The sequence below is a fragment of the Theropithecus gelada genome, chromosome 11, assembly GCF_003255815.1.
Source record: "Theropithecus gelada isolate Dixy chromosome 11, Tgel_1.0, whole genome shotgun sequence".
NCBI classification, from domain to species: Eukaryota; Metazoa; Chordata; class Mammalia; order Primates; family Cercopithecidae; genus Theropithecus; species Theropithecus gelada.
Window position 1 is genome coordinate 30,602,700 of NC_037679.1, and position 26,039 is coordinate 30,628,738.

At 38.9% G+C, this 26,039-nt stretch overlaps 1 protein-coding gene across 3 annotated transcripts in view; it reads left to right on the forward strand.

The window, feature by feature from the left end:
• LGR5 (leucine rich repeat containing G protein-coupled receptor 5) overlaps positions 1–22,525 on the forward strand; it is a 147,329-nt gene extending 124,804 nt beyond the window's left edge. For all 3 annotated transcript variants that reach the window (XM_025403339.1, XM_025403340.1, XM_025403338.1), the window contains 10 exons: positions 2,195–2,266; positions 2,423–2,491; positions 2,632–2,703; positions 7,277–7,342; positions 8,629–8,700; positions 14,172–14,243; positions 15,044–15,169; positions 16,508–16,653; positions 18,696–18,779; positions 19,863–22,525. In XM_025403339.1, the coding sequence (XP_025259124.1) occupies positions 2,195–2,266; positions 2,423–2,491; positions 2,632–2,703; positions 7,277–7,342; positions 8,629–8,700; positions 14,172–14,243; positions 15,044–15,169; positions 16,508–16,653; positions 18,696–18,779; positions 19,863–20,950 (1,867 nt within the window). In that variant the 3' untranslated portion in view covers positions 20,951–22,525. The remainder of the gene's footprint in view (positions 1–2,194; positions 2,267–2,422; positions 2,492–2,631; positions 2,704–7,276; positions 7,343–8,628; positions 8,701–14,171; positions 14,244–15,043; positions 15,170–16,507; positions 16,654–18,695; positions 18,780–19,862) is intronic.
• The last annotated feature ends 3,514 nt before the right edge of the window (positions 22,526–26,039 follow it).

Consider the following 26,039-nt stretch of genomic DNA (forward strand, 5'->3'; position numbering starts at 1 on the left):
ACCCACTCCTCATTTCCACCTCTGTAGTCCCCATCCTATCCATACCTCCCAACCTCCACTGCACCAGCCACTCTGCCAGCCATGACATCTAGATTTTCACCAGTCTGCATGATGCTGGCCTCCCTCCCTTCACTGTTGGCGGGGGTCATCTTCCTTGAAGCACAGCAACCATCTTGTTGCTCCTGCTGTGAAACGTGTGTTCAGGATGCCTATTTACACTAATTCAAACTCCTCACCCTAACATTCACAGCCTAAGGCTACACATTGCCTAAGCCAACCTTCTCAACCAGTTCCCCAAAGCTCTCCTCAATCACCCTAAGTCATAAACCAGACTGACTAAGTTACGTTCATGGAACAAAGCTCTTTTCTTATTTCCTTTGCTCCTACAATCCCATTCCCTCACTATGCGTCTTGAAATTCTGTCTTTCAGGGCCCATTTCAAATGCCATTTCTTGAAGTTTTTTATAATCTCTCCCGAACATATGAGAGAGTTCCCTCCTGAGAACCCTAAAACTCCTTATGTGTGTTTATGATACTTCTACCTTATGCACACAAACATGTATATTCATACCTGCCCAGTGTGTGTGTGTATATATATACACATATATATATAGTGTGTGTGTGTGTATATATTCACACACATATATATATAGTGCGTGTGTGTATATATATATGTACATGTATGTGAACACAATTATATGCATACAAGTACATGGTATAGCTAAGAGCTAATAAGATAGTAAGAGGAAAGCTCCATTTTTTCATCATAAGGTCCAAATTCCAACTCTAGCTCTTTCTCTTACTGATTCATCCCAAGAGAAAAGAAGAGCTCAGTGGGTAGGAGGACAGAAGAGGATTTAGGTTTGTTGGGTAACAACTGTATCCCAGGTTCTGTTTCAAATGTTACACATGCATTAGCTCTTTTAATTCTTATGCAAACCCTACCACTAAGCATTATTATCTCAGCTTAACAAATTAGAAAATTGAGGCTCTGGGAGGTAATGAGCTTGCCAAGTATCTGAGCCTCAATTTTCTCCTCCAAAAGTGAAGAAAATAGTATCTACACTATGAATCTTATAAAGTTGTTGCATGGATCAATTGAGCATATATATATACATGATTTTGCATATATATATACACTTTCTATTTAACAAAGCTCTTGCATATATATATAAGCTTTTGCATATATATATACACACACACACGTATGTGCATACATGCAAGGACTTTGTTAAATATATATATACACACATATGTGTGTGTATATATATATGCAAGAGTTTATATATATATATATATATGCAAGAGCTTTGTTAAATAGAAAGTGATATGCTGTTATTTATTTGCTTTATCCCAGCTGAATCCAGGCTCCTTTACCGCAGGAACATCTTATCATTCTTCTTCAAACCCCCAGCATCTAGTGTAATGCCAGGCCTAAAGTAGTTACACAGTGACAGCTTTTTAATAAATCAATATTTAAATCCTCACATACCTACCCTCATACTTTAAACATGGTAGACAATGAATATTTGTAGAGTTTAGTTGGACTAGAAGAAAGACTCAGCTAAAAAGTATATGGCACTCCATTGACAAGGCAGTTCAAATACCACTACAGTGAAAACATCTGTAAAACAAAATATTTTTTAAGCTCTAATAATATCTTACCTTTTAAAACAATAATTAATTCAAGAAAATTCTAATTTTAGACATATGCCAGAATAGCTCATTTCCTCTCCAATAATTTGATGAGTCTCTTGTGTATGTTATGGTGACCAGCAGATATAATAACCTTCAGTAGATACTGATAGATAGACTTCATCTTTCATTAATTAATGATCTCATGGCCAGTACTTTGAATTACCTTTTTGCCACTCAGTGGATATTCTACAGATGTTGGAGGGAAACTGTTAAGTGTTCAGTTTACTTGCTTTTCTCCTTAGTAACTATCACTCATATCTCCTTTGCTGTCAGAAATCTTCAATTTTATATAGTACAGATTCCCTACCAGAAGTCTCATACTGTGAGTCAAAACACTTTTGAGGTTTGCCTGAAACCAAGGAATTGGGAATGTTATGTAATACAGTATAATCAAAAATTACATAAGTACATTTAATGTATTTGTTCAAATTTTGAACAGATATTCATCTTTCAAATGTTATACTAAGATATTAATTGCTGTTTGGCTTTCTTTTAGACATTTCTATGACAATCCCATCCAGTTTGTTGGGAGATCTGCTTTTCAACATTTACCTGAACTAAGAACACTGTAAGTTTCTATGTCTCTTACGGATCACTTTCCCTTTACAGGGTTGCTGTGAAAAGCCAGATGAATATTATAGGTTGAAGTCCTTTGAAAATGGCAATAAAAATTACCCCTGTCTAGAATCTTCTGCCAGTAATACTCATATACTCCTCCTTCTAGGACTCTGAATGGTGCCTCACAAATAACTGAATTTCCTGATTTAACTGGAACTGCAAACCTGGAGAGTCTGTAAGTACTGAGTAGACTCTTGACTTCGCCCAGAACATACACTGCCGCTAGAGCTTGATCAGTCTTAACATCAGTGAGTCAAAATATGTCACTGTGTGATGCCCGAATGAAAGAATTATGTCTGGTTTGTGTTTTAACAGGACTTTAACTGGAGCACAGATCTCATCTCTTCCTCAAACCGTCTGCAATCAGTTACCTAATCTCCAAGTGCTGTGCGTATCAGTAAGGCAATAATGTTGTGTAAACAGGCAACTTCCATTTAGGGGTGAAATGGCAGACATGATTTCAATAATCTCTTTAAGAGAGGAGAAAATTCTTTCCTTGCAGGTCTGCAGGAGGTCAGGCCTCCTTTGCCCTCTTTGGTCCAGGCTCTCTGACATGATCCTGGTAACAATGGTAATGTACCTTTGTTTTCTAAGTCCCAAACAAGCTCCCACTAGACTTTCAGTTGGCACATGTTTTCTTTCAGAAAAGACATGAACAGGCCAAATCACTTTATTTCCCCCTCTAAAGGCTTTGCAGAGCAGAACAAAATAACATAATGGATCAACCACCCAATATGGATGCCAAAATCAAACATTGAGATATCAGATCCACATAATCCTTGATAAAGGTGATCAAACATTCTTCCAATATAGTTGTCAGTGCCATGTTCTAATGTTTCCTGTAATGGTTAAACAGCTTGCATATGTTATTTCTATTGACTTGGGACTTTTTTCCTCTGCCTTTCCCATGTGTTATGAAAACAAGTAGTTTACATGGCTTCAAGGAGCCTTGTTTTGACCTTCCGTTTTCAGCCTTCTCCCTCAACTTCCACTCGACACAATTATTGTCCTCTCAAGCATTGTAGGGACTTAATAAAAGGACTCTTAATCTTTTGCCATGGCACTGCACTCACATAGAAGGCACCTGTGGCAGTTGAGTGCCTGTAAATTCACCATAAGCTTTACTTAGCAGCACTCGGAATGTTAAGTAGATGAACGGGAATGGCTGCTGCTGTGATTCTGCCTTTCCCCAGCCCCAGTCTGTCACTTCAGACTCCAGTTGCTCAATGGGTGTAGTGACACCACTTGGTAGCCTTGGAGTCAGTGATTCACATCTGAAGGAGGGGAGTACAGAGCAAATCTTTCTTCCCCACCCCACCCCATGAAGTGCAGCTACAGATAAGAAAACAGAATTAGAGAAGTTAAATGTTAAAGTCACAAGGCAAGAAAGAAGTGAGTTTGAATTCAAATACAACCAGTTTGATTGAATAACTGAGAGGAAGTGTGTATATATCAGGTGGTAGAAATTTGGGGGACCATGTTAGAATTCTGCCTACCACACCCAGAGCAGGTATAATCATCCCCATTTCTCCAGAAAACTGTCTCAGTTATATGATTAGGATTTTACACACTAAAGCTAGTAAGTAAGGAGCCAGTGTTTAAACTGCATCTGTCTCTGCTATGTCACACCAAGAGTGGTAACCACTCAGGTCTAGAATTGCATGAATGGAGGCTCACTGGCAAAATGACTTTAAAAGCAAAGGCTATGGAGCCAGCTTTTCTGGTTCAAATCCAGACTCTATATGCCAGCATGGGATCTTGAGCACATTATTATTCCTCCTGCAGCTCAGTTTCCCAGTTTATAAAAAGGAGATGTAGCCACTTCCTTCAGAGGGTTCTCATGAGGACTGATTAAATGACTACATGTCAAACAGTTACAGCAGTACCTGGGACACCGTAACTCTCAGTCAGTGTTAGCTTTTATTATATTTCTCACTTCCTTGGAACCATTATTCTTTCCTCAAGTTGGAACTTGAAAAGCCGTCAGGAATACACATAACATTCATGGTAGATCTTGTCATTTTCAAAGCACTTTCACCTATAATAATCATTTCTTCTTCCCAATGACCCTGCAAAATGGTGTCTTCTCATTTAGGAGACCTGAGAAAGATGCCAATGCTTAGCCAGTGTATAAACCAGGTAGAATTAGCTGAAGTTGAGACTAGAACCCAGGAGCCTCACCCCTAGTACAAGGTGCTGTATGTTCTCCTGGAGATATAGATCTGAGAGCTCTCCCGCTTCGGCTAAGTCATCCAGTGAGTACTTGTTACTTGAGGAAATTTCACTGTACATGCCTAGTTTTGCATCAGGTGCATGGGAATTATTTAGCCCATTCTATAGGCTATGTGTAACATTCCCCACTTACTAGCTGGGTCAACTTAGGCAAGTCATTTCATATCGTATGGTTAGAATCATAGTGCCTCCCTCATAACGTGGCCACAGGGATTAAACCAGATAATACAAATAAAGCTATAAACATGGTACCTTTATATAAGAAGTGCTTGGCAATGGACAAAGCATTCTCTGTTTAATAAATGGTGCTGAGAGAACTGGCTAGCCATATGCAGAAAATTGAAACTGGATCCCTTCCTTACACTTTATACAAAAATTAACTCAAGGTGGATTAAGACTTAAATGTAAAACTCAAAACTATAAAAACCCTAGAAGAAAATCTAGTCAATACCATTCAGGACATAGGCATGAGCCAAGTCTTTATGATGAAATCGCCTAAAGCAATTGCAACAAAAGCAAAAATTGACGAATGGGGTCTAATTAATCGAAAGAGCTTCTGCACAGCAAATGAAACTGTCATCAGAGCAAACAGACAACTGACAGAATGGGAGAAAATTTTTGCCATCTATCCATCTGACAAGGGGCTGATATCCAGAATCTACAAAGAACTTAAGCAAATTTACAAGAAAAAACAACCCCATTAAAAAGTGGGCCAAGGATATGAACAGATACTTCTCAAAAAAAGACATACGTGCAGCCAACAAACATATGAAAAATAGTTCAACATCACTGATCATTAGAAAAATGCAAATCAAAACCACAATGAGATACCATCTCACACCAGTCAGAATGGCAATTATTAAAAAGTCAAGAAACAACAAATGCTGGTGAGGTTGCAGAGACATAGGAATGCTTTTACATTGTTGGTAGGAATATAATTTCCAACCATTGTGGAAAACAGTGTGGCAATTCCTTAAATATTTAGAACTGGAAATACCATTTGACCCAGCAATCCCATGACTGGGTATATACCCAAAGGAATAGAAATCATTATATTATAAAGATACATGCACATGTATGTTCATTGAAGCACTATTCATCAGTAGCAAAGATGTGGAATCAACCCAAATGCCCACCAATGATAGCCTGGATAAAGAAAATGTGCTACATATACACCATGGAATACTATGCAGCCATAAGAAAGAATCAGATCATGGCCTTTGTGGGGACATGGATGAAACTGGAAGCCATTATTCTCAGCAAACTAATGCAGGAACAGAAAACCAAACATCGCAAGTTCTCACTTGTAAGTGGGAGCTAAACAATGAGAACAGATGGACACAGGGAGGGAAACCACACTTACTGGGCCTTGCTGGGGGAGGGTGGGAGGGGGAAAGCATTAAGGAAAAAAGCTAATGCATCCTGGGCTTAATACCTAGGTGATGGGCTGATAGGTGCAGCAGACCACTATGGCACACGTTTACTCATGTAACAAACCTGTACATCCTGCACATGTACCCCAGAATTTTAAAAAGTAATAATTTTTTTAAAGTGCTTGGTCAGTGTTAGCCATGAAAATCATTAGGTAGAAGGCAACACTATGCCTTTATGTAGAAGGTCTTATGTTCCCTCTATTAAGAGGTAGACGATGAAGGATTATCCCCTTTGCAGCCTGCAGAGATGAGTAAACCAATTATCAGCTTTGATAATATGTGTGCCCATTTTATTATATTCACTACTTTTCAAAAATACATACCATATTAATAATCAGGTATATTTGTGCATAGGTGTGAGGTTTTGGAGGTATTGGGTGGGGGCGTATCTTTCAAACCTTCAGAAAGTTACAAATTTGGGTTTACAGGCAGCTTCATCTGTACTATTTATGCGGAGTAAATGGACTTCATTCCTTTATAAATCCCATTTATTCAATAAGTGTGGGATAAAGTGATCAATTATAAGAATAATTTAAAGCCTCTTAGAAAAAGCATGATTTTCCCATTGCATAGTGGTGATCTGGTTTTAAGAATTAGAATCAGGCATGAAAATGTGTTAGTTGATTAGCTGATAACTTTTAAAACATGAAACAAAATTATTCTTGTATATCTATGTTACGTTATCTACCAACTTTCTTTTCTTTCAAACTTTCTGCAAATTATGATGGCTTGCTTTAGATTACTTATATTATACTATAAATATGTCCAGATGTTTTTGTTATTCTGTAATTTGTTGAATTTTGGCTGAAGATTTTCTTAGATTCCATTCCCCCGCCTCCTTCTTGTAGTGATTGATTTCAAAGCTCCTGCTGTTTTGAATTGTTAGGTTTTTTTTAAAGAGTTGATTAGAAAAGAAACAACAATGATTTATCTTAGCTGTAGAAAATGTAGCAGCTCTTAGAGACAGAGGAACAATTATTTAATTTAATTTGTACTCATTGCAGTAAGATAATAGCTAGAGCATTATAGAGAAGTACTAACAGAATATAAATGAATTCATTAAGTAAATTATTTAAAGCAATTAAAGAAGTCTAACAGTTACGTTTCAGTCAACATTTGAATCTACTGGTTAATCCAATAATGCCTGTGACTACCTGCTCCATGTCAGGGCTGTGAAAATGATCAGAGTCTGCCTTTGGGAAATAGAACATCTTGGAGGGAAAAGGAGAGCAAAGCATGTTTCTTTATGATTTATTTGTAACAGATTTTCCCTTTTTGCACCTTCTGTTTTTCAGAGATCTGTCTTACAACCTATTAGAAGATTTACCCAGTTTTTCAGTCTGTCAAAAGCTTCAGAAAATGTAAGTCTAGAAGTCTCTAAGTCATCTAGCAAAACTCAAGAATCAAAACTTGCATTTCTCAGGGTCACTGGTTCATTTACCCTGTAGTTCACCGGGGAGACATGTGATCCTTTTCCTTCTTACACACACAAGGTGTGACTGTGCAGGGTGGTTAGAAAGTTGGGAAACATAGATAATATTATTTTTTTCATGAACTGTAGCATAATATCAGTAAAACATTTATTATATATCTGCTTTTTTCTCCCCCTAACTCAGGGTACTAGTGAATTGGGTATGTTTGGGCTTTGAAATTTTTCTTATTTTAGAAGTACAATCAAACTTACATATCCAATGAGTGGTGTTATTTTTTAATATGTGGGGACTTGGGTTTGTTGGTGTGTTTGTTTCACAATAGTCAACTTTAGGGGAAGGCCATATTTGTCATATTTAAGGTGCTACAGATGCTACTTATGCATGAAACCCTTTAGAATTCCTCTCTTAATATTGACTCTGCTACAAAACATCAGCCTTGTTGTTTTGTTTTTGTTTTTGATTTTTCTTGAGACAGAGTCTTGCTCTGTCGCCCAGGCTGGAGTGCAATGGCGTGACCTCGGCTCACTGCCACCTCCACCTCGTGGGTTCAAGTGATTCTCCTGCCTCAGCCTCCCGAGTAGCTGTGATTACAGGCACCCGCCACCATGCCCGGCTAATTTTTTGCATTTTTAGTAGAGACGAGGTTTCACATGTTGGCCAGGCTGGTCTCAAACTCCTGACCTCGTGACCTGCCCACCTCGGCCTCCCAAAGTGCTGGGATTACAGGCGTGAGCCACCGCATGCGGACAGCCTTGTTTTATAGTCACACTTCAGTTTTGATCAGAACAATATTAACCATCTATCCCTTCACACTTAGTTTTTCTCTAAATGCCTTTGGGTGCTTAAGGGAAAAAAAACAAAGCAAATCTATCTGTGAAAGGCAAAGAATCTACCCTCCTGAAGACCCTCAAAGAATCCAAGAAAGACTCAGAAGGCAGCACGAGAAGAGGCCTCCAGTGTTTTGAATGATGATTGCATGTTTGGAATATGGTTTTACGTCCTTCCAAGCAAACTAGCTCCTTTGAAACAGACAATACTTGAGTGTGTAAATGGTAATGTTCTTTTTTAAACAAACAAAAATCAGTCACTTGATAGATACACTTCATATGTTCCTTTGATTGAGGGCAGGTAGTCCCTCTATAAAAGTTATCTGAAGTCTGTAATCTTTGAAACCAGTAACTTTGAAATCAATCTTTGGAACCCTGTCATTTCAGTGACCTAAGACATAATGAAATCTACGAAATTAAAGTTGACACTTTCCAGCAGTTGCTTAGCCTCCGATCTCTGTGAGTATCACCTCCCAGTGCGTTCCCCAGCACAGAGCATGGCCTTCCCCTAATGCTTTATTTTCATTGTGTGCTATTCTGGTTGGACTTTTGTGCGTATTTTTGCTATGAAACAGCAAGTATTTTGCTTCTAGTAATTTCCAAGAATAAATCTAAAACTAGTAAGTTTGCAATTATGCTCTCTACCAGTCAGCAGGCAGGAAGTTTTAATGAAGAAGAAGGAGGGTAAGCTGTTGACTAGCCTACTCTGTTTTCTGTCCACAACCTGGAATCAACAGGAAACATTTTACATGCAAAAATGGGATAATCACATAATTCTATCTGCCTGCTTTTTTTTCCTGGTTAAGCAGTTTTTCAACGTGTGTCTCAAAGTGCTTAATAATCACCTGGAGGAGACTAAAAAATACAGACTCCAGACCCTTATCTGCCTCATGAGTTAGAATCTCTGGAGTGGGAACTGGGAATCTGCATTTTAACAAGTACACTAAGATTTGAACACAGCTGTTCTAGGAAACACTTCTGTTGCTCAGGCAACTAAGATTTGTAAATACTTGTATTTAATTCCATTTTATGATTGAAATGTTATATATTAAGTTTTTTTAACTTACTAGCAGATTATTTTGTGAAATAACAGTTAAAACTTTTCAATACTGAAACTGGATTTCAACATGATTTTGATGAATGGTGATGATAGGTAATGTTTAAACTATAGTACGTTTGTTAAAAACCTTTCTCTTTTGTTGACTTCTAAAGTTGTTTTTTGTCCTTAAGAGACTATACGTTTGGTAAAATAATACTATTCCTCAAAAGACTTTAAATTTACTTTTTTTTTTTCTTTTTTTTTTTTTTTTGAGACGGAGTCTTGCTCTGTCGCCCAGGCTGGAGTGCAGTGGCCGGATCTCAGCTCACTGCAAGCTCTGCCTCCTAGGTTCAAGCCATTCTCCTGCCTCAGCCTCCCGAGTAGCTGGGACTACAGGCGCCCGCCACCTCGCCCAGCTAGTTTTTTGTATTTTTTAGTAGAGATGGGGTTTCACCGTGTTAGCCAGGATGGTCTTGATCTCCTGACCTCGTGATCCACCCGTCTCGGCCTCCCAAAGTGCTGGGATTACAGGCTTGAGCCACCGCGCCCGGCCAAATTTACTTTTAAGAGTCACTTTCTCCCAAAAGTTTACCAGAATAACATCTTGTTCTGAATTTCGTTGTGTTGCCCTTCTCTTACTTTTGGTTGAAATCTACTTATGTAATGTTTTACTTTTAAAAAACAAAGAAGTGTAAAAGGAAAATACTTTTATGATCTGTCTTATTCACCCAGTTTGATTTCTGGCTGCCCCAAAAGTCAGTTCTATATTAAAAGTCAGGTGGATCACGAAGTCAAGAGCTCGAGACCAGCCTGGCCAACATGGTGAAAACCCATCTGTACTAAAAATACAAAAAATTAGCCGGGCATGGTGGCGTGCGCCTGTAGTCCCAGCTACTCAGGAGGCTGAGGCAGGAGAATTGCTTGAACTCAGCCGGTGGAGGTTGCAGTGAGCCGAGATCACGCCATTGCACTCCAGCCTGTGACAGAGTGAGACTCTGTCAAAAAAAAAAAGGCGATCTCTAAAGATACCAAAAGAATGTGACACAGACTCTGAAGAATAAATATCTGAATCCCCCTGAATTCCTCCTTCCCCTGTGACCTCACATTCAATCATTCATCAATTCATCCTCTCCACTCCTCTACCACAGGCCCTTAATGATTCGTTTGGATCACCGTCGTCCTCCCAACCAGTCCTTCTATCATCTCTCTACCCATTCATCTTATTCTTTCTTAAATAAGTATCTAATCATGTTATTTTCCTGCTTCAAAAACTTTCTAATTATTTTCCCTGTTGTCTTCAAGATCAGACCAAACTTCCCAGCAACACTCTTCAAAATCTGATTCCAGCCTCCTGGTACAGTGTGATCGCTCCTCAACACACTCCAGGTCCCTGACACATGAGCCACTGTTTCTCCTATTCCCATTGCCTATAGGATTCCTCGCCACCTGTGACTTTCCGCCTGCCCATTTCACAAGAACAAGATCTTCTATCTTTGGGCCCACTTCACTCTGATGCACTTTGCACATTCTCTACTATAGAACTTAATACTTAGAACTGTCATCAGGTAGACTATGCCATACTTGAAAACAATAAGAACTTTTTTAAGTTCCCATAAATTCAAATTTCAGTAAAACTTCCAGCCCAGGGTCTAGTGCAGTGGCTTTTTCATTATTAAGCATTTAAACATGTTCTGAGCACAAGATCAGGGACTGTGAAGTCAGTGTGCCTGGGTTTGAATCGCAGCTCGTGAGATTACTCTGTAATTTATTACTCAAGTGACTTATCATACAGTGTCTCTGTTTCCTCATGAGTATAATGAAGGTAAATGATAATACCTACCTCTTAGGGTTGTGGTGAGGGTTATGAGATTAAAACCTGTTTAAAAAAAAAAAAAAAAACTCATAAATGTACCCGGCATATTGTAACTATGCAACATTATTATTATGAAAATAAGTATATAGCCTTTGAGGGTTCTAGCAAGAAATAGAAATCATTTAAGATGGTTGAAATGCAGAAATACCATTTGACCCAGCAATCCCATTATTGGGTATATACCCCCAAAAATATAAATCATAATGCTGGGTGCAATGGTTCACACCTGTATTCCTGGCACTTTGGGAGCCTGAAGTGGGCGGAACACTTGAGGTCAGGAGTTCGAGATCAGTGTGGCCAACGTGATGAAACCCTGTCTCTACTAAAAATACAAAAAAATTAGCTGGGCATAGTGATGGGTGCCTGTAATCCCATCTACTCAGGAGGCTGAGGCAGGAGAAACGCTTGAACCTGGGAGGCAGGGGTTGCAGTGAGCTGAAATCGCACCACTACCCTGCAACCTGGGTGACAGAGTGAGACTCCGTCTCAGAAAATATATGTGTGTGTGTGTGTGTGTGTCATTCTGTTATAAAGACACATGCACACATATGTTCATTGCAGCACTATTCACAATAGCAAAAACACAGAATCAGCCCAAATGCCCACCAATGATAGACTGGATAAAGAAAATGTGGTACATATACACCACAGAATACTATGCAGCAATAAGAAGGGATAAGATCATGTCCTTTACAGGGACATGGGTGGAGCTAGAAGCCGTTATTCTCAGCAAACTAACACAGGAACAGAAAACCAGACACTGCATGTTCTCACTTATAAGTGAGAGCTGAACAATAAGAACACATGGGTACAGGGAGTGGGATACCACACACCAGGGCCTATCAGGGTGGCAGGGGGAGGGAAAGCATCCGGATAAATAGCTAATGTATGCAGGGCTTAATACCTAGGTGATGGGTTAATAGGTGCAGCAAACCTAGCATGGCATATGTTTACCTATGTAACAAACCTGCATGTTCTCCATGTGTATCCTGCAACTTAAAATTAAATTAAATTTTTAAAAAAGACGGTTCAAATGAAAAGACACTTACATAGGTGCTGGCAGGGAACAAGCAAAGGATAGGTGTGCAGCAACCAGTAACATCTGGGGCTAGAGTCACAGGGAGGAAATGATGTTTCCAGGACACAGAAAGAGCTTAAGCATGGAGAAGTGTTCCAGCCCTTGAGAAGTCTGTAGCTGCCGTGAGAGAGATGGTTCCAAAACAGGGAAGAGAAGACCATGAGGGCCCTGACCTCTCTTTCCTCCTGGGGCTTCTCCTGAGAATACAACTGAGGCCATTAGGGAGCTCTGGGGATGCAGCCTGCAGAATCAGCCCCAGGCACAGAGCAGGGCAGGAAAGCAGAAAATGACTCCTCTGGGGCTGCTGGGAGGATTCCAGCACACAGGCTCATGAATTGAAAAGGAATTACAGGCCTTTGAACATATAAATTCTTACATATTTACTTAAACCCCAGTCAAATCACTCTAAGCACCATGGCAGGACTTGGCCTACATTCCAGATATTCTGCTCTGTGAAGCTCTCCCAGGGCACCGTGATCTACTTAAAGCTGCCAAAAACACTCTGACAGATGGTATTACTTGCTCACCTCAGTGACACGTATTTCTTGAGCAGCTCAACAGAAGACAGTCTTCTCACTCAATTACCCAAAGCCAGCCGCCATTTGTAGCTTTTCTGCCTTCCATACATTTCCTCCCCTTGTTAGCTGCAATTTTCTTCTGTTCTGGGATCAAGGAAAAGACTTCCAGTTTCCTCCAGGAAAGGAGGACAGGTCCCTAAGGAACCTTTCAAATGAGAATGTAAATATTTTGTGCATACCATTTATTAAGGTAACCCTGGAGCCCAATATCATCAACTTTTCCACACTTGAGAAAAGTTGACTTTGTTTACTTTCAGTTCTCTCAAATGCCTACATCTTAGTTACCATTGTTAGTCATTTACAAAAATCAAAAATCTTAAATTCATCCTTCCTTTTTAAAAATGTAGTTCTTGGCCGGGCGCGGTGGCTCACGCCTGTAATCCCAGCACTTTGGGAGGCCGAGGCGGGCGGATCACAAGGTCAGGAGATCGAGACCACGGTGAAACCCCGTCTCTACTAAAAATACAAAAAATTAGCCGGGCGCGGTTGTGGGCGCCTGTAGTCCCAGCTACTCGGGAGGCTGAGGCAGGAGAATGGCGTGAACCCGGGAGGCGGAGCTTGCAGTGAGCCGAGATCGCGCCACTGCACTCCAGCCTGGGCGACAGAGCAAGACTCTGTCTCAAAAAAAAAAAAAATAAATAAATAAATAAATAAATAAATAAAAATGTAGTTCTTATTCCTGATAAATTATCTACAGAAGTTTTTGTAAAAGATTTTATTCCTACTTAATTATCTGCAGTTCATTACGTGTACATGGGAAGTGAATTTTATTTCCCCATAAACTGTACTTTTTCTTTACTATCAAAGAATTTTATTTCTAACATATGTTGGCCCCTATTTTATTCATATCCTGGCTAATAATTTACTTGTCAGTATCCTTCCTGGAAATTTTCTTGAAAGCATCTTTGTGTTTCTCTCAAGGCCTAACATATATGAGTGATGTGCCCACATTTTTTTGAGTTTCATTACCCATCCAAGGACATTTTGTAATTTAAAATTTACTTGTCAGAAGAAGAGACTCAGAAGTTTCTGTCCCTTCCCACACTGCTACAACCACTCATTTTAGAAAGGCCCTAATAAAATTTTACAACCATATTAAAGTTAACCTTTTAGCAAGAGTAAAAACCAAAATATCCACCTGAATGATGTTTCCTTAATTGGTTTTAACAAGCTTGATTTAAAGTTCTCTCATTAGTCATTTTATACCACTAACATCTTAATCTGAAGGGCAGTTTGATAAGTTAATTGTTTCTGATCTGAATGGAAATTAAATTAATTTTGGTAGAAGACTGAATGCCTATGATAAAACTTCACATGTTCTTGATTCTATTTAATTCTCTCATTTGCCTTTTTTCAAAATAGGAATTTGGCTTGGAACAAAATTGCTATTATTCACCCCAATGCATTTACCACTTTGCCATCCCTAATAAAGCTGTGAGTATTCCATAACTTGTTTATGCCATGTCTCTTAATAATTGGGGACCATCTAGTTCATTTTAAAAGTTGGTTTTGTTGAAGAAGCTGGAAATGCGCAGATGACCTGCCCTCTGTGTTCTCCGTGCCTAGAGCTTGTCAGAGCCAAGGAGGAGTTCTGCTCCTCCAGGGCCACATGGGCCCTTAAGTGGATAATTGATCTGGGTGACACCTGGTTCTCATTATTCAGCCAAAGTTTTTTATTCTTGCTGAGTAATCAGGTGGAATGGAATAAGATGTCAGTTCAGGTCTGAAGGGCTTCCATTTTATTTTATGCCATTTTGACTGATAGAGAACCTTCCCGTCCCTTCCCTGCTCCAACTTCCCATCTCTTGCTCCTTCCTCTCCCCATCTGTTATCTAATAAAGAAAGAAGAAATTGGTTAGACAGAAGTTAGAAGAGGAACGGGAGTAAATACACCCCCTACACTTTTTACTTCTCACTTCTAATCTAGTCAGCATCACTTTTCAAATTAAATATAGCACCTTCCCCTTGATTTTAGACGTCCCCACCTGACAAAATGAAGCTGAATATAGAACAATTTGAATACAATTAAAACCTTTTCTCCCCTGCAATCCTGACTGTGAATAGAAAAGTTATCCCTAGCTAAACCAAAATGGTTACTTTTACCGTTAAGAGTAAGGACCCTGCTTAGAAGTTTTTATTGAGTAGTTTAACGATCATTAGGTTGTTGTTTTTTTTAACATAAATGTTTTATGCTAACATAGACTAAAAGCCAATTGTTATTTGATGTTTTGCAGGGACCTATCGTCCAACCTCCTGTCGTCTTTTCCTGTAACTGGGTTACATGGTTTAACTCACTTAAAATTAACAGGAAATCATGCCTTACAGAGCTTGATATCATCTGAAAACTTTCCAGAACTCAAGTGAGTTTGTCATTAAAACTAATAAGATGCATTTGTGGTCCTGTGAAATAATAGATGTATTATAGTGGTGTTCTAAATTTATGAGGTCGTGAGACCCTTTTGAATTGCATTTCATGCCCTCAAGTCTTCTAACCCTGGAGCATTGTTAGGACAAGCCCTGCAGTGGGAAAATGTATCCTCCTGACCATATTTCCTTTCCTTCTCAAAGATGCCTCCCAGAATCAGAGTTCACTGGAGGAGTTTGAAAACCATTGATCCGTGGGATATATATAAACTAGGGCATGTCATTAAATAATGTTATAACATTATTCTACTCTTGTTTACAGTTTTTAATTTAGCTTGTATGTATCTAATAAAATGTACTAAATTAATATTTGTTTGAGGACGTAATGCTGCTTAAAATTGGTTATGCTTATTATTGACAAAGAGGTATCTTGAAAGATTATGTATTTTTTAACCCACGGTAGTTTTTACATACTTTTAAAATTATGAAAATAATAAAACCCCAAAAGAGAGTTGGGAAAGTATAAGAGAGAACAAAAATCTTTTTTTTAATTTTTAATGTTTTTATTTTTTATGGTTACATAGTTGGTGTATATATTTATGGGGCATATGAAATGTTTTGATACAGGCATGCAATATGTAATAAGCACATCATGGAAAATGGGGTATCCATCCCCTCAAGCATTTATCCTTTGAGGTACAAACAATCCAATTACACTATTTATTTTAAAATGCCCAATTAAATTATTATTGACTACAGTCACCCTGTTGTGCTATTGAATAGTCAGTGTTATTTATTCTTCCTATTTTTGTACTCATTAACCAGCCCCACCTCCCCAAAAGTCTACCCTTCCCAGTCTCTGTTAAGCATCCAAGAACAAAAATCTTGAAAATGCCCCCCAAATAACATTTTAAAGTTACTTCCTTCCAAGCTTTGTTTCCAGTGCGTTTTTAATTGTTAGACTCAAAATGTGCATAGAAATAGATGTCATATTTTAGTCACTTATTCTGCCATAAGCAGTTTTTCATGTTGCTACAATTTTTCCTAGCAGTCATTTTTTTAACCTTTTTATTTTGGAAATTTTCCATCATTTGAGTAATGGAAGTTGCATCCCTCAGCTTCAGCAATTAAGATTTCATAGTGATCATTTTTAATAACTTCATTGTTTTTATAAATAGCACTGTAATGAACACCTTTATGCCCATAACTTATATTTTGGATTATTTATTTAGGCTAAAATCCAAAGGTAGAATAATTGGGTGAAAGAAGATGAATACTATATTTAATTATCCGTTTCTTTAAGTGTTTTTTGTTTGGGTTTTGTTCATTTAAAGGATTATAGAAATGCCCTATGCTTACCAGTGCTGTGCATTTGGAGTGTGTGAGAATGCCTACAAGATTTCTAATCAATGGAATAAAGGTGACAACAGCAGTATGGACGACCTTCATAAGAAAGATGCTGGAATGTTTCAGGTTCAAGGTAGGACTTGCTATGCCATGGTAATGAAATTGTGTTGTGTTCGATGGAACACATGAAAATGAATTACGTTCGATGAAACGTCATTGAACAGGCCGGGCGTGGTGGCTCACACCTGTAATCCTCAACACTTTGGGAGGCCAAGGCAGATGGATCACTTGAGGTCAGGAGCTTGAGACCAGCCTGGCCAACATGGCGAAACCCTATCTCTACCAAAAATACAAAAAAATTAGCCAGGCATGGTGGCACATGCCAGTAATCCCAGGTACTTGGGAGGCTGAGGCATGAGAATCGCTTCAACCCAGGAGGCAGGTTGATTCCAAAGCAAGCTGAGCTGAGATTGCACCACTGCACTCCAGCCTGGGCAACAGAACAAGACTATCTCAAAAAAAAAGAAAAAAATAATTATCAAACAGATTATCTGAACTTCAGACAAGTCCTTGTACCTCAGCAAATTGTGAATAAATCCCACTTTTTAAAGACTACCTGAGAAAGAGAAAACTCGCTCAGGATTCATTCTAAAATTTCATCTGTTCTGTAGGTGAATTCTTATATTTATATTTATAATTAGATTCCCGCTTAGCATATACTGTCCTCAGGGGTGATTACTGACATGGTGTTTCCATCAGCTTTTTAAAGGGTGCTATTTCCGAGGATGCCTTTTTCATACACACTTCAGAACCTTTTTCTCCAGAAGACAAAATCCAGTTTCATTCTTATGGCCTGGAAGGAGTGAAAGATATAAACATTTTAGATTCCTTCGTATTTCAGCAGAAGGGCTTAAGAATCCTACTTTTTGTCCAACTGATTCTAAATCATTCTCCTCCCCTACCCCACCCCGGCGTATCTGTCCGGAAGGTGAAATGAGATAATGTCTGTAAAGCTTGGCTTTCCTTGAATTAAGACGTTACCTAAACAGACAACAATGCCTCTCAAACCACACCTGTGGTAATGAGGAGGCGCTTTGGGCACCACCCCCTGCCTTCCCTGCCAACCCTGCGAGTTTGCACAAAGTCTAAACAGACTAAACAGAAGGATGGCTTCTCACCCTTTGGGCCTTAATGGTTTGTTGATTCCAAAGCAAGTATGATTCAGTCTGTCGGCAGATAACCTTACCAGGTTTTCCTGTCTGCGTATCTGTTTAAGGAACTGGTATCTTGGTCCTTGCCTTTTTTGTTTTAGGCCACAGCATGCATCTTGTTCTTGTTCTTGCTTCAGTTTTTGCTCCTCCTGCCTCACCCACTCTAATGTCTCTCAAAAATGTTCACTCAAAAAATAAAAACACAAGCAAAAAGTTATTAGAGAGCCTACTTTGTGCCAGGCACTGTTCTAGGCCTTGAAAGCACACAATGAACAACAGAGAGAGACAGTCATTCATGGAGTTTATTTTCAAAAGCAGTGATTCTCAACCCTGGACCACATATTAGAATCACATAGCAACTTTTAAAAAAAATTGGTCCCCAATTCCCACATGAGACCAATTAAATCTGTGTCTTTGGGGAAATATGTTAGATCACAAAACTCCTATTTCATGGATAGCTAAACCAAGCACCGAGTAGTTACTTGATTTGTCCTCTGTTATGCAGAATTCCCCAGGGAAGATTGAAACTTACTGTATCTGATTCTCCCTCTGGTGTTCAGAGAACACAGCCTAGAACATTTGCACTATAGCTATTGTAGTGTTAGAAATTTGGATAAAGTGGTTTCTGCTCTGAATGAAGAGGCCCATAGCCTCCTCTAATTTAGCTCTTCAATGTGGGAACATTATGAGCTGCAGGGAACAAGAGCAGAATGGGAGAGTTTAGATGTTATACCTGGAGTCTTGGGTCACTCTCCCTCATCCCCAGTTGTACTAGAATAGTATGTCACAGCAGCTTGAGTCGAACATCCAAAGGCAACTTTATAAGGGACTTGCAAGAAAGCTAGAGCACAAGGAATTTGTGACAGTTCATGTCTCCAGAATAACCCAGGACTCTCCACTCTGGGATTTGGTCCCTTGAAAAGAGAGGCAGAACTAATCATTCCGGGACTTCTTGTGCCTGCAGATGAACGTGACCTTGAAGATTTCCTGCTTGACTTTGAGGACGACCTGAAAGCCCTTCATTCAGTGCAGTGTTCACCTTCCCCAGGTGAGAAAGGCATCAAAACTTCCTCAACAGCAGTATGCACCACTGATTCTGAGTCCATGAAAAACAATGCAGCTATACTTTAAAAGCCAAATCTGTGCCAGCTATGCAGCTCACCAGTAACCCTCCCCATAGTGGCCTGTCAAATACAAATGTTCATTCTCTGGAGTTTTCACTTGCCAATAGGATTGAGGTGGGAGGACTTTTGATTTAACTTAATGTAAACTAAAGAATTAAGTATGCTGTTAGAGGTATATGTAATTTTTAAAATGATATTAGCAATTTACCCTGAAATAGTATGCTATAATCTTGTTTTGTGTAATCACCGACTTTTGAAAGTGACTTAGGTTTTTCTTATAAATAACTATTTGGTAAAAGTAAATAATAGTTTGTACAGATAGGAAGGAAGGAAGGAAGGAGAAGGAGGAGGAGAAGGAGGGGGGAAGGGAAGAAAGGAAAGGAAAGAGGAAGGGGAGGGGAAGAGATGGGAAGGGAGGGGAGGAAAGTGAAGTTGAATTCACTTAATAGTTTGTCCCATTCCAAAAAACAGGATGAGCCAGTTGAAAAAAGACAACTAGGAAGAGTTGATATTTTATTTTTAATGAATAGATTGTTCCTTGCTCCCTAACCTCAAATTTTAATCTAAAACTAAGATGATATTTTCATGAAACGCACATTCATAATATTATGGAGTATTTCCCTGGGATTCTCCTTGTCTGCCTATGGAAACTTGTGGAAATATTCTGAAAAGTTATGTAATGAAAAGTCCAGGAGATCTGGCTTTTTACCTGGCGCCAACACAGCTGTATCTTAGGGACTTCAATCAAGTGATCAAAATTCTCCATTCTCATTTCTCCATCAATACCCTGGAACAGGAGCACCTGGTGTACTCACCCAGCTAGTGCTGCAGAAGATCCAGGGTGACAGTGGCTTGAGATAGTGGAGCATGCACATGGGCAGTGTGTGTTATCAGGCTGTTTTTGACTACTATCTCTTGGCATCCTAAATAAAGAGACAAAAGGGTAATTCAGCAAAAGTTGTAAACCCTAATTTGATACTCAATCTTTTCCTTCCTTGGACTTCTAGGCCCCTTCAAACCCTGTGAACACCTGCTTGATGGCTGGCTGATCAGAATTGGAGTGTGGACCATAGCAGTTCTGGCACTTACTTGTAATGCTTTGGTGACTTCAACAGTTTTCAGATCTCCTCTGTACATTTCCCCCATTAAACTGTTAATTGGGGTCATCGCAGTGGTGAACATGCTCACGGGAGTCTCCAGTGCTGTGCTGGCTGGTGTGGATGCATTCACTTTTGGCAGCTTTGCACGACATGGTGCCTGGTGGGAGAATGGGGTCGGTTGCCAAGTCATTGGTTTTTTGTCCATTTTTGCTTCGGAATCATCTGTTTTCCTGCTTACTCTGGCAGCCCTGGAGCGTGGGTTCTCTGTGAAATGTTCTGCAAAATTTGAAATGAAAGCTCCCTTTTCTAGCCTGAAAGTAATCATTTTGCTCTGCGCCCTGCTGGCCTTGACCATGGCCGCAGTTCCCCTGCTGGGTGGCAGCGAGTATGGCGCCTCCCCTCTCTGTCTGCCTTTGCCCTTTGGGGAGCCCAGCACCACAGGCTACATGGTCGCTCTCATCTTGCTCAATTCCCTTTGCTTCCTCATGATGACCATTGCCTACACCAAGCTCTACTGCAATTTGGACAAGGGAGACCTGGAGAATATTTGGGACTGCTCTATGGTGAAGCACATTGCCCTGTTGCTCTTCACCAACTGCATCCTATACTGCCCCGTGGCTTTCTTGTCCTTCTCCTCTTTACTAAACCTCACATTTATCAGTCCTGAAGTAATTAAGTTTATCCTTCTGGTGATAGTCCCACTTCCTGCATGTCTCAATCCCCTTCTCTACATCCTCTTCAATCCTCACTTTAAGGAGGATCTGGTGAGCCTGGGAAAGCAAACCTACTTCTGGACAAGATCAAAACACCCAAGCCTGATGTCAATTAACTCTGATGATGTCGAAAAACAGTCCTGTGACTCAACCCAAGCCTTGGTAACCTTTACCAGCTCCAGCATTGCTTATGACCTGCCTCCCAGTTCCGTGCCATCACCAGCTTATCCAGTGACTGAGAGCTGCCATCTTTCCTCTGTGGCATTTGTCCCATGTCTCTAATTAATATGTGAAAGAAAATGTTTTCAAAAGTTGAGAACCTGAAAATGTGAGATTGAGTATATCAGAGCAGTAACTAATAAGAGCTGAGGTGAAACTCGGTTTAAAAACCAAAAAAGAATCTCTCAGTTAGTGAGAAAAGGCTGAAAACCTATTGATACTTGAGAGTGAATATAAGTCTAAATGCTGCTTCTATAATTTGTTCAGCTAAGGGATAGATTGGTCACACTATTTAAGTGAGCCCAGATCAAAAAAGCAGATTGAAATTTCCTTTAGAAAAGATTCTCCATGATTTGAATTGCATTCTCTTTAAACTCACCAATGTAATCATTTTGGGAGGAGGGAGAACCCACTTACTTTCCAAAAATGGGTTTATTTAAACCCACAAACTCAAGAGGTTGTTGGGGGAATTAGGAAAATAAGGGTTTTCAATGAACTGCATTACTAGGTAGAGGCTGTGATCCATAGGATTTCATTCTAATGACCATGTGAAGATGTCTGAGCCCTCCTTTGCCTTTCCTCAGAAAGGATCCTTCCAAGGCACCAATCCCTTGGATGGATAATGTAAGGTATTGTTAACTCACTCATATTGAGATCATTTTGGAGATACCAGGTTTTATATATCAGCACTAGATAGTTCCACCCTCATGGAATAAAACTGCTTACAAATATTTTGAAAGGAAAATTGACCGAAATTCTTAAATTGTTACTAAGGCAATCATGCACAGGTGATGTATGTCTTATCTGATTTGCTTTTAACTCCTTGGTGCCCAAAGCTCAGAAGGGAATTCCACTGCCAGCAATGAACATACCTGGAAAAGACAGTAAGCAATTTGTTTTTTTTTTTTTTTCCTGGGTTAGTAAATAATTTTTGCAAGAGCTTTTATCAGTTGATTCAAACCGATGTGTATCTTAATGATCAAATGTGCACATGACATAAATTAAGTCCACTGATACAACTTCTCACACATGCCTCTCTAGCAGCTCTGGCAAACCCAATATCTGACACCACTTTGGACTCAAGAGACTCAGTAACATATTATCCTGTTTATTTAGCTTGGTTTTAGCTGTGTTCTCTCTGGATAACCCACTTGTGTCAGGAACATTACTTCTCTGCTTATTCGATATTAATACTGTGTTAGGTATTTTAAGAAGCAAGTTATTAAATAAGAAAAGTCAAAGTATTAATTCTTACCTTCTATTATCCTATATTAGCTTCAATACATCCAAACCAAATGGTTGTTAGGTAGATTTATTTTTATATAAGCATGTTTATTTTGATCAGATGTTTTAACTTGGATTTGAAAAAATACATTTATGAGATGTTTTATAAGATGTGTAAATATAGAACTGTATTTATTACTATAGTAAAGGTTCAGTAACATTAAGGACCATGATAATGATAATAAACCTTGTACAGTGGCATATTCTTCCATATATATTGCATTTCTCTGTCCATTTTCTTTAAATTCATGAACTGTACATATGTAAATATATAGTACTTGTAAATAGATTCTAAATTTGCTTTTCTATTGGGTAAAAAATAAATTTGTAATAAAATGTGACTATAAAACAAAATATTTTCAAGTCTATTTATTGAGCCCACAGGCAGATATATAGTCTCCTAAATGTTTTTAAGTTTTGGAGTATAAGTACCTTTGCTATTTAAGTATTAATATTTGTTCTTAATACTCTAAATATATGGGACTTATCTTAAAAAATCAATATTTCACAAAACAAATCAAAATATCATTACCAACTCCTGAATTGTTTATGATTGATAACGCCATTTTGTCCTGACTGTTGTGAAGCTTATGATAGTTTGGATTTTATAAGCTAGAACTTTTTTTGGTCTCAAACCTCTTTTGCAATGTAAGAAAAAAACCTCACAATTAGAAAGAAATATATGAATAACAAATCAACCTTAAATAATTCATTTGATGATTATGTCAAGGCCAAAACATGAGGACATGCAATTCCCAGGGCACAAAGAAACGCACTGTTCCCCTTCAGTCCCCATCCCCAAAAACATGAGAAATGAAATTATTTTTCTAGACATCTGTGCCAGACCTTACCAACTCCAGTGGTGATTCCCACCCTCCTTGCATGGATTGCAAAATGAAACCATCAAGTACTGGTAAGAGGCACAGTATTATTGCTAAAATTAACATGTTTACGGAGCACCCACAGGGCACCTGGCACTGAGTTTTCCACCTACCCCTGAGTTTTCCACCTACCCATCAGACTTAACCACATGCCCAAACCTAGTTAACAGGTATCCAATGGGATCCTCTCTTGTGCAGTCCATGCTTGGCTTGGCTTGGCTTATCTTCAGCGGAAACAAGAGCTCACTCCTGCTACTCTCACACCTCTTAGCCCAGGCAGCAGATATAAAAGTTGCCTCTAGAGCAATGCATCTCATTCTTTCTTTTTAATATTTTTAATATACTTGCCCAAAGTCAGGAACAAGTCCTGGCAGCCCCTTTGTCTCCCACTCAAGAAAACACAAGACAGTAATGTAATTAAAAAAAAAAGATACTTAAATTCACTGCAACTTATTTCTTTAGATAAATCCATAGGCTTTATTATTTTATTGACAAAACACTACTCATAATACACCTTACACAAAACACTGACATCTGATAAACGTTCTTCACTCTAATATAGCATAATCAGAAAGAACTTGAATTACATCCACAAATAAATAAATCTACAGTGAGAAGGGGACAGATTGAACAACAGTAAAGAACAAACCATGGAGCAAATTTGTAAAAACCATAAACTGTGAACTAGCTTAAAGTAAGGGAGTAACAATTTTGTTTCCAAAAACAGGTTCATTTATTCAACAAATACTGTGCACCATTATGTGCAGTATTCTGTGCATTGGGGATAACAAAAAACAAGGTCTGGAATTCGCATTCCAGTGGAGGGGAGATAGACAATAAACAAATATAAACATGGAAATATCCAACAGGAACATAAATGAAGGAAATGAAGCTATTTTAAATAGTCTGTTGGGAATGATTAGTGTGCTGCTTTAGACGTGGAGCTCAGGAAAGGCCTCTCTGGAAAGCCACCTTTTAAGCTAAGACCTTATGCTCACGATGGAGCTACCTTTGCTTTTGAATTTAACCAGTTACATCAAAAAACTCATCATCTGTAGTCCCTCTCTTCATATGTCACCCATGACAAACTATTTTGAAGCACATTTTAATAAAAAAATATATTAGGTGGCTGTTATCACACACAATTTTTGTTCAACTCTTACTGAAGAGAAAATCATTCTTATATGAAATAAAAAACATCTACTCATTTAGTTTTGGCTAAAAATAGAAAAATGAAGTAGTAAAAGGAAACAAAAGTAGCCACACCCTGTTCATTTAGAACCAGAAAAACTTTAACATATGAAAAAATAACATTGTCCTACTTCTTTGTTACTCTTACCACATTTAGTTCAGGGGCCCATCTGATGAGAAAGAAGTCCTAGACAAATAGACGGGATTGCTGTGACCCTACTAGTTCCATTCATGCTCTTCAGTACTGGAGATTTGATTTTATAGTTCCACTATGCAGATAAAAGAGACTGTCTTCCTACGGGCCACTAAACACTAACCATTTTCTGTCTCAGGCCACAGAGACCCTTAACTACGATTAGGTTATGGTCGCTTTTCCTTGCAAGTGAAGTGGGGAGGGGCTGTGTAGCCATATCCCCATTTCAATGTCCTTATGAACATTTCTAAAGATGTTGAATCAGATTCTACACTGACTCATTCATCTCACACAAGTTCCTGAAGCCTATCGGGTAGGATGATAAAACTTCAGAAACAGGCAGAAAATGCATGTGATAGGCTGGAGAAGCATCATGGAATACAGGTTCATACCCATTGTGGACATGACTTTCCACTCTAGAGACTGTACTTTACAGGAATGTTGAAAACATGCTACTCCATGAGAACAGTGAATGAAACAGTGAGTGGAATAGGGAAATGATATCCTATCAAATAATAGCCTAAAAAATGGAGAATGTATCACCTGGAGAAAAGCAGGCTAAAGGAAAATATTTAAAATCTTTGAATAATTGAAATTTACTAAGTGCTTTTCTAAGTACCAGCCTATAGTAGGCCAAATAGTAAAATGATTAAACTCAACTGCCAGACAGGCCTGGGTTCAAATCCTACTTCTGTTACCATCTGTGTAATCCTTGGACAAGGTATTTAATTTTTTTTCAGCCTCAAATTTCTCCTCAAAAATATGGGCATCATACCACCAGTCTCATAGCATTGGAAATACTAATAACTCAGTGTATATAAAGTTATCATCACACGACCTGAAAAGTATTGAATAGTACGTATTTAATAAATGGATCCTGTCTTTTCTCCCTTTTTTGACAGCCTTATGGAATGAGCAAAGCAGGACTTGTCATTTTGCCAATGAAAATATAGAGTCAGAAGAATAAGTGACTTTCGAAGGTCACAGATGAGGAACTAGGACTAAAACCCAAGTTTCACTTAATAGAACTGAAAAACAGTCGTAGAGTAAGCTGACTTACTCTTTAAGAGAACAAGAACCAACTGGTGAACAATTCAGAGAGACAGATTTGGCTTACCTAAGAAAGATTCCATCAGGTCTCTTGTATACCAAAAAAAACTACCATACTGAGTGAGAAGTTAGATCAAATTACAGCTCACTTTCCGATGACCAACGTTTTGGATGAATGCTTGTTAGTCTTCTCAGAAGGAATGCCAGATTCAGAAGATTGCTGAGGAAGGCAGTGAGACCTTATATCAACATCCTGAAACCAGAGGGTATAGTTGTCACAAGTGGGTGGGCGTTCGTCAGTCCACTCAGCATGGTGAAGGATAAAGACGTGAGATTTAAGCCCACTTGTTACAGACCTGCTGTGCAACACTAGAAAAGTCCCTTCATTGTTTTGGTTCCTGACTGAGTCTGATCTTTGCCCTCAAACTACTGATGAAACAATATCAACTCTTTAAGGTTCTAGCAGGTTTGATGTCTGTTCTTTCTACTGCTCTCTCTCTCTCCAGGTAGTGAGAAGTACAGATAAAAGTCTAGTAAGCCACAGCCACAGCCC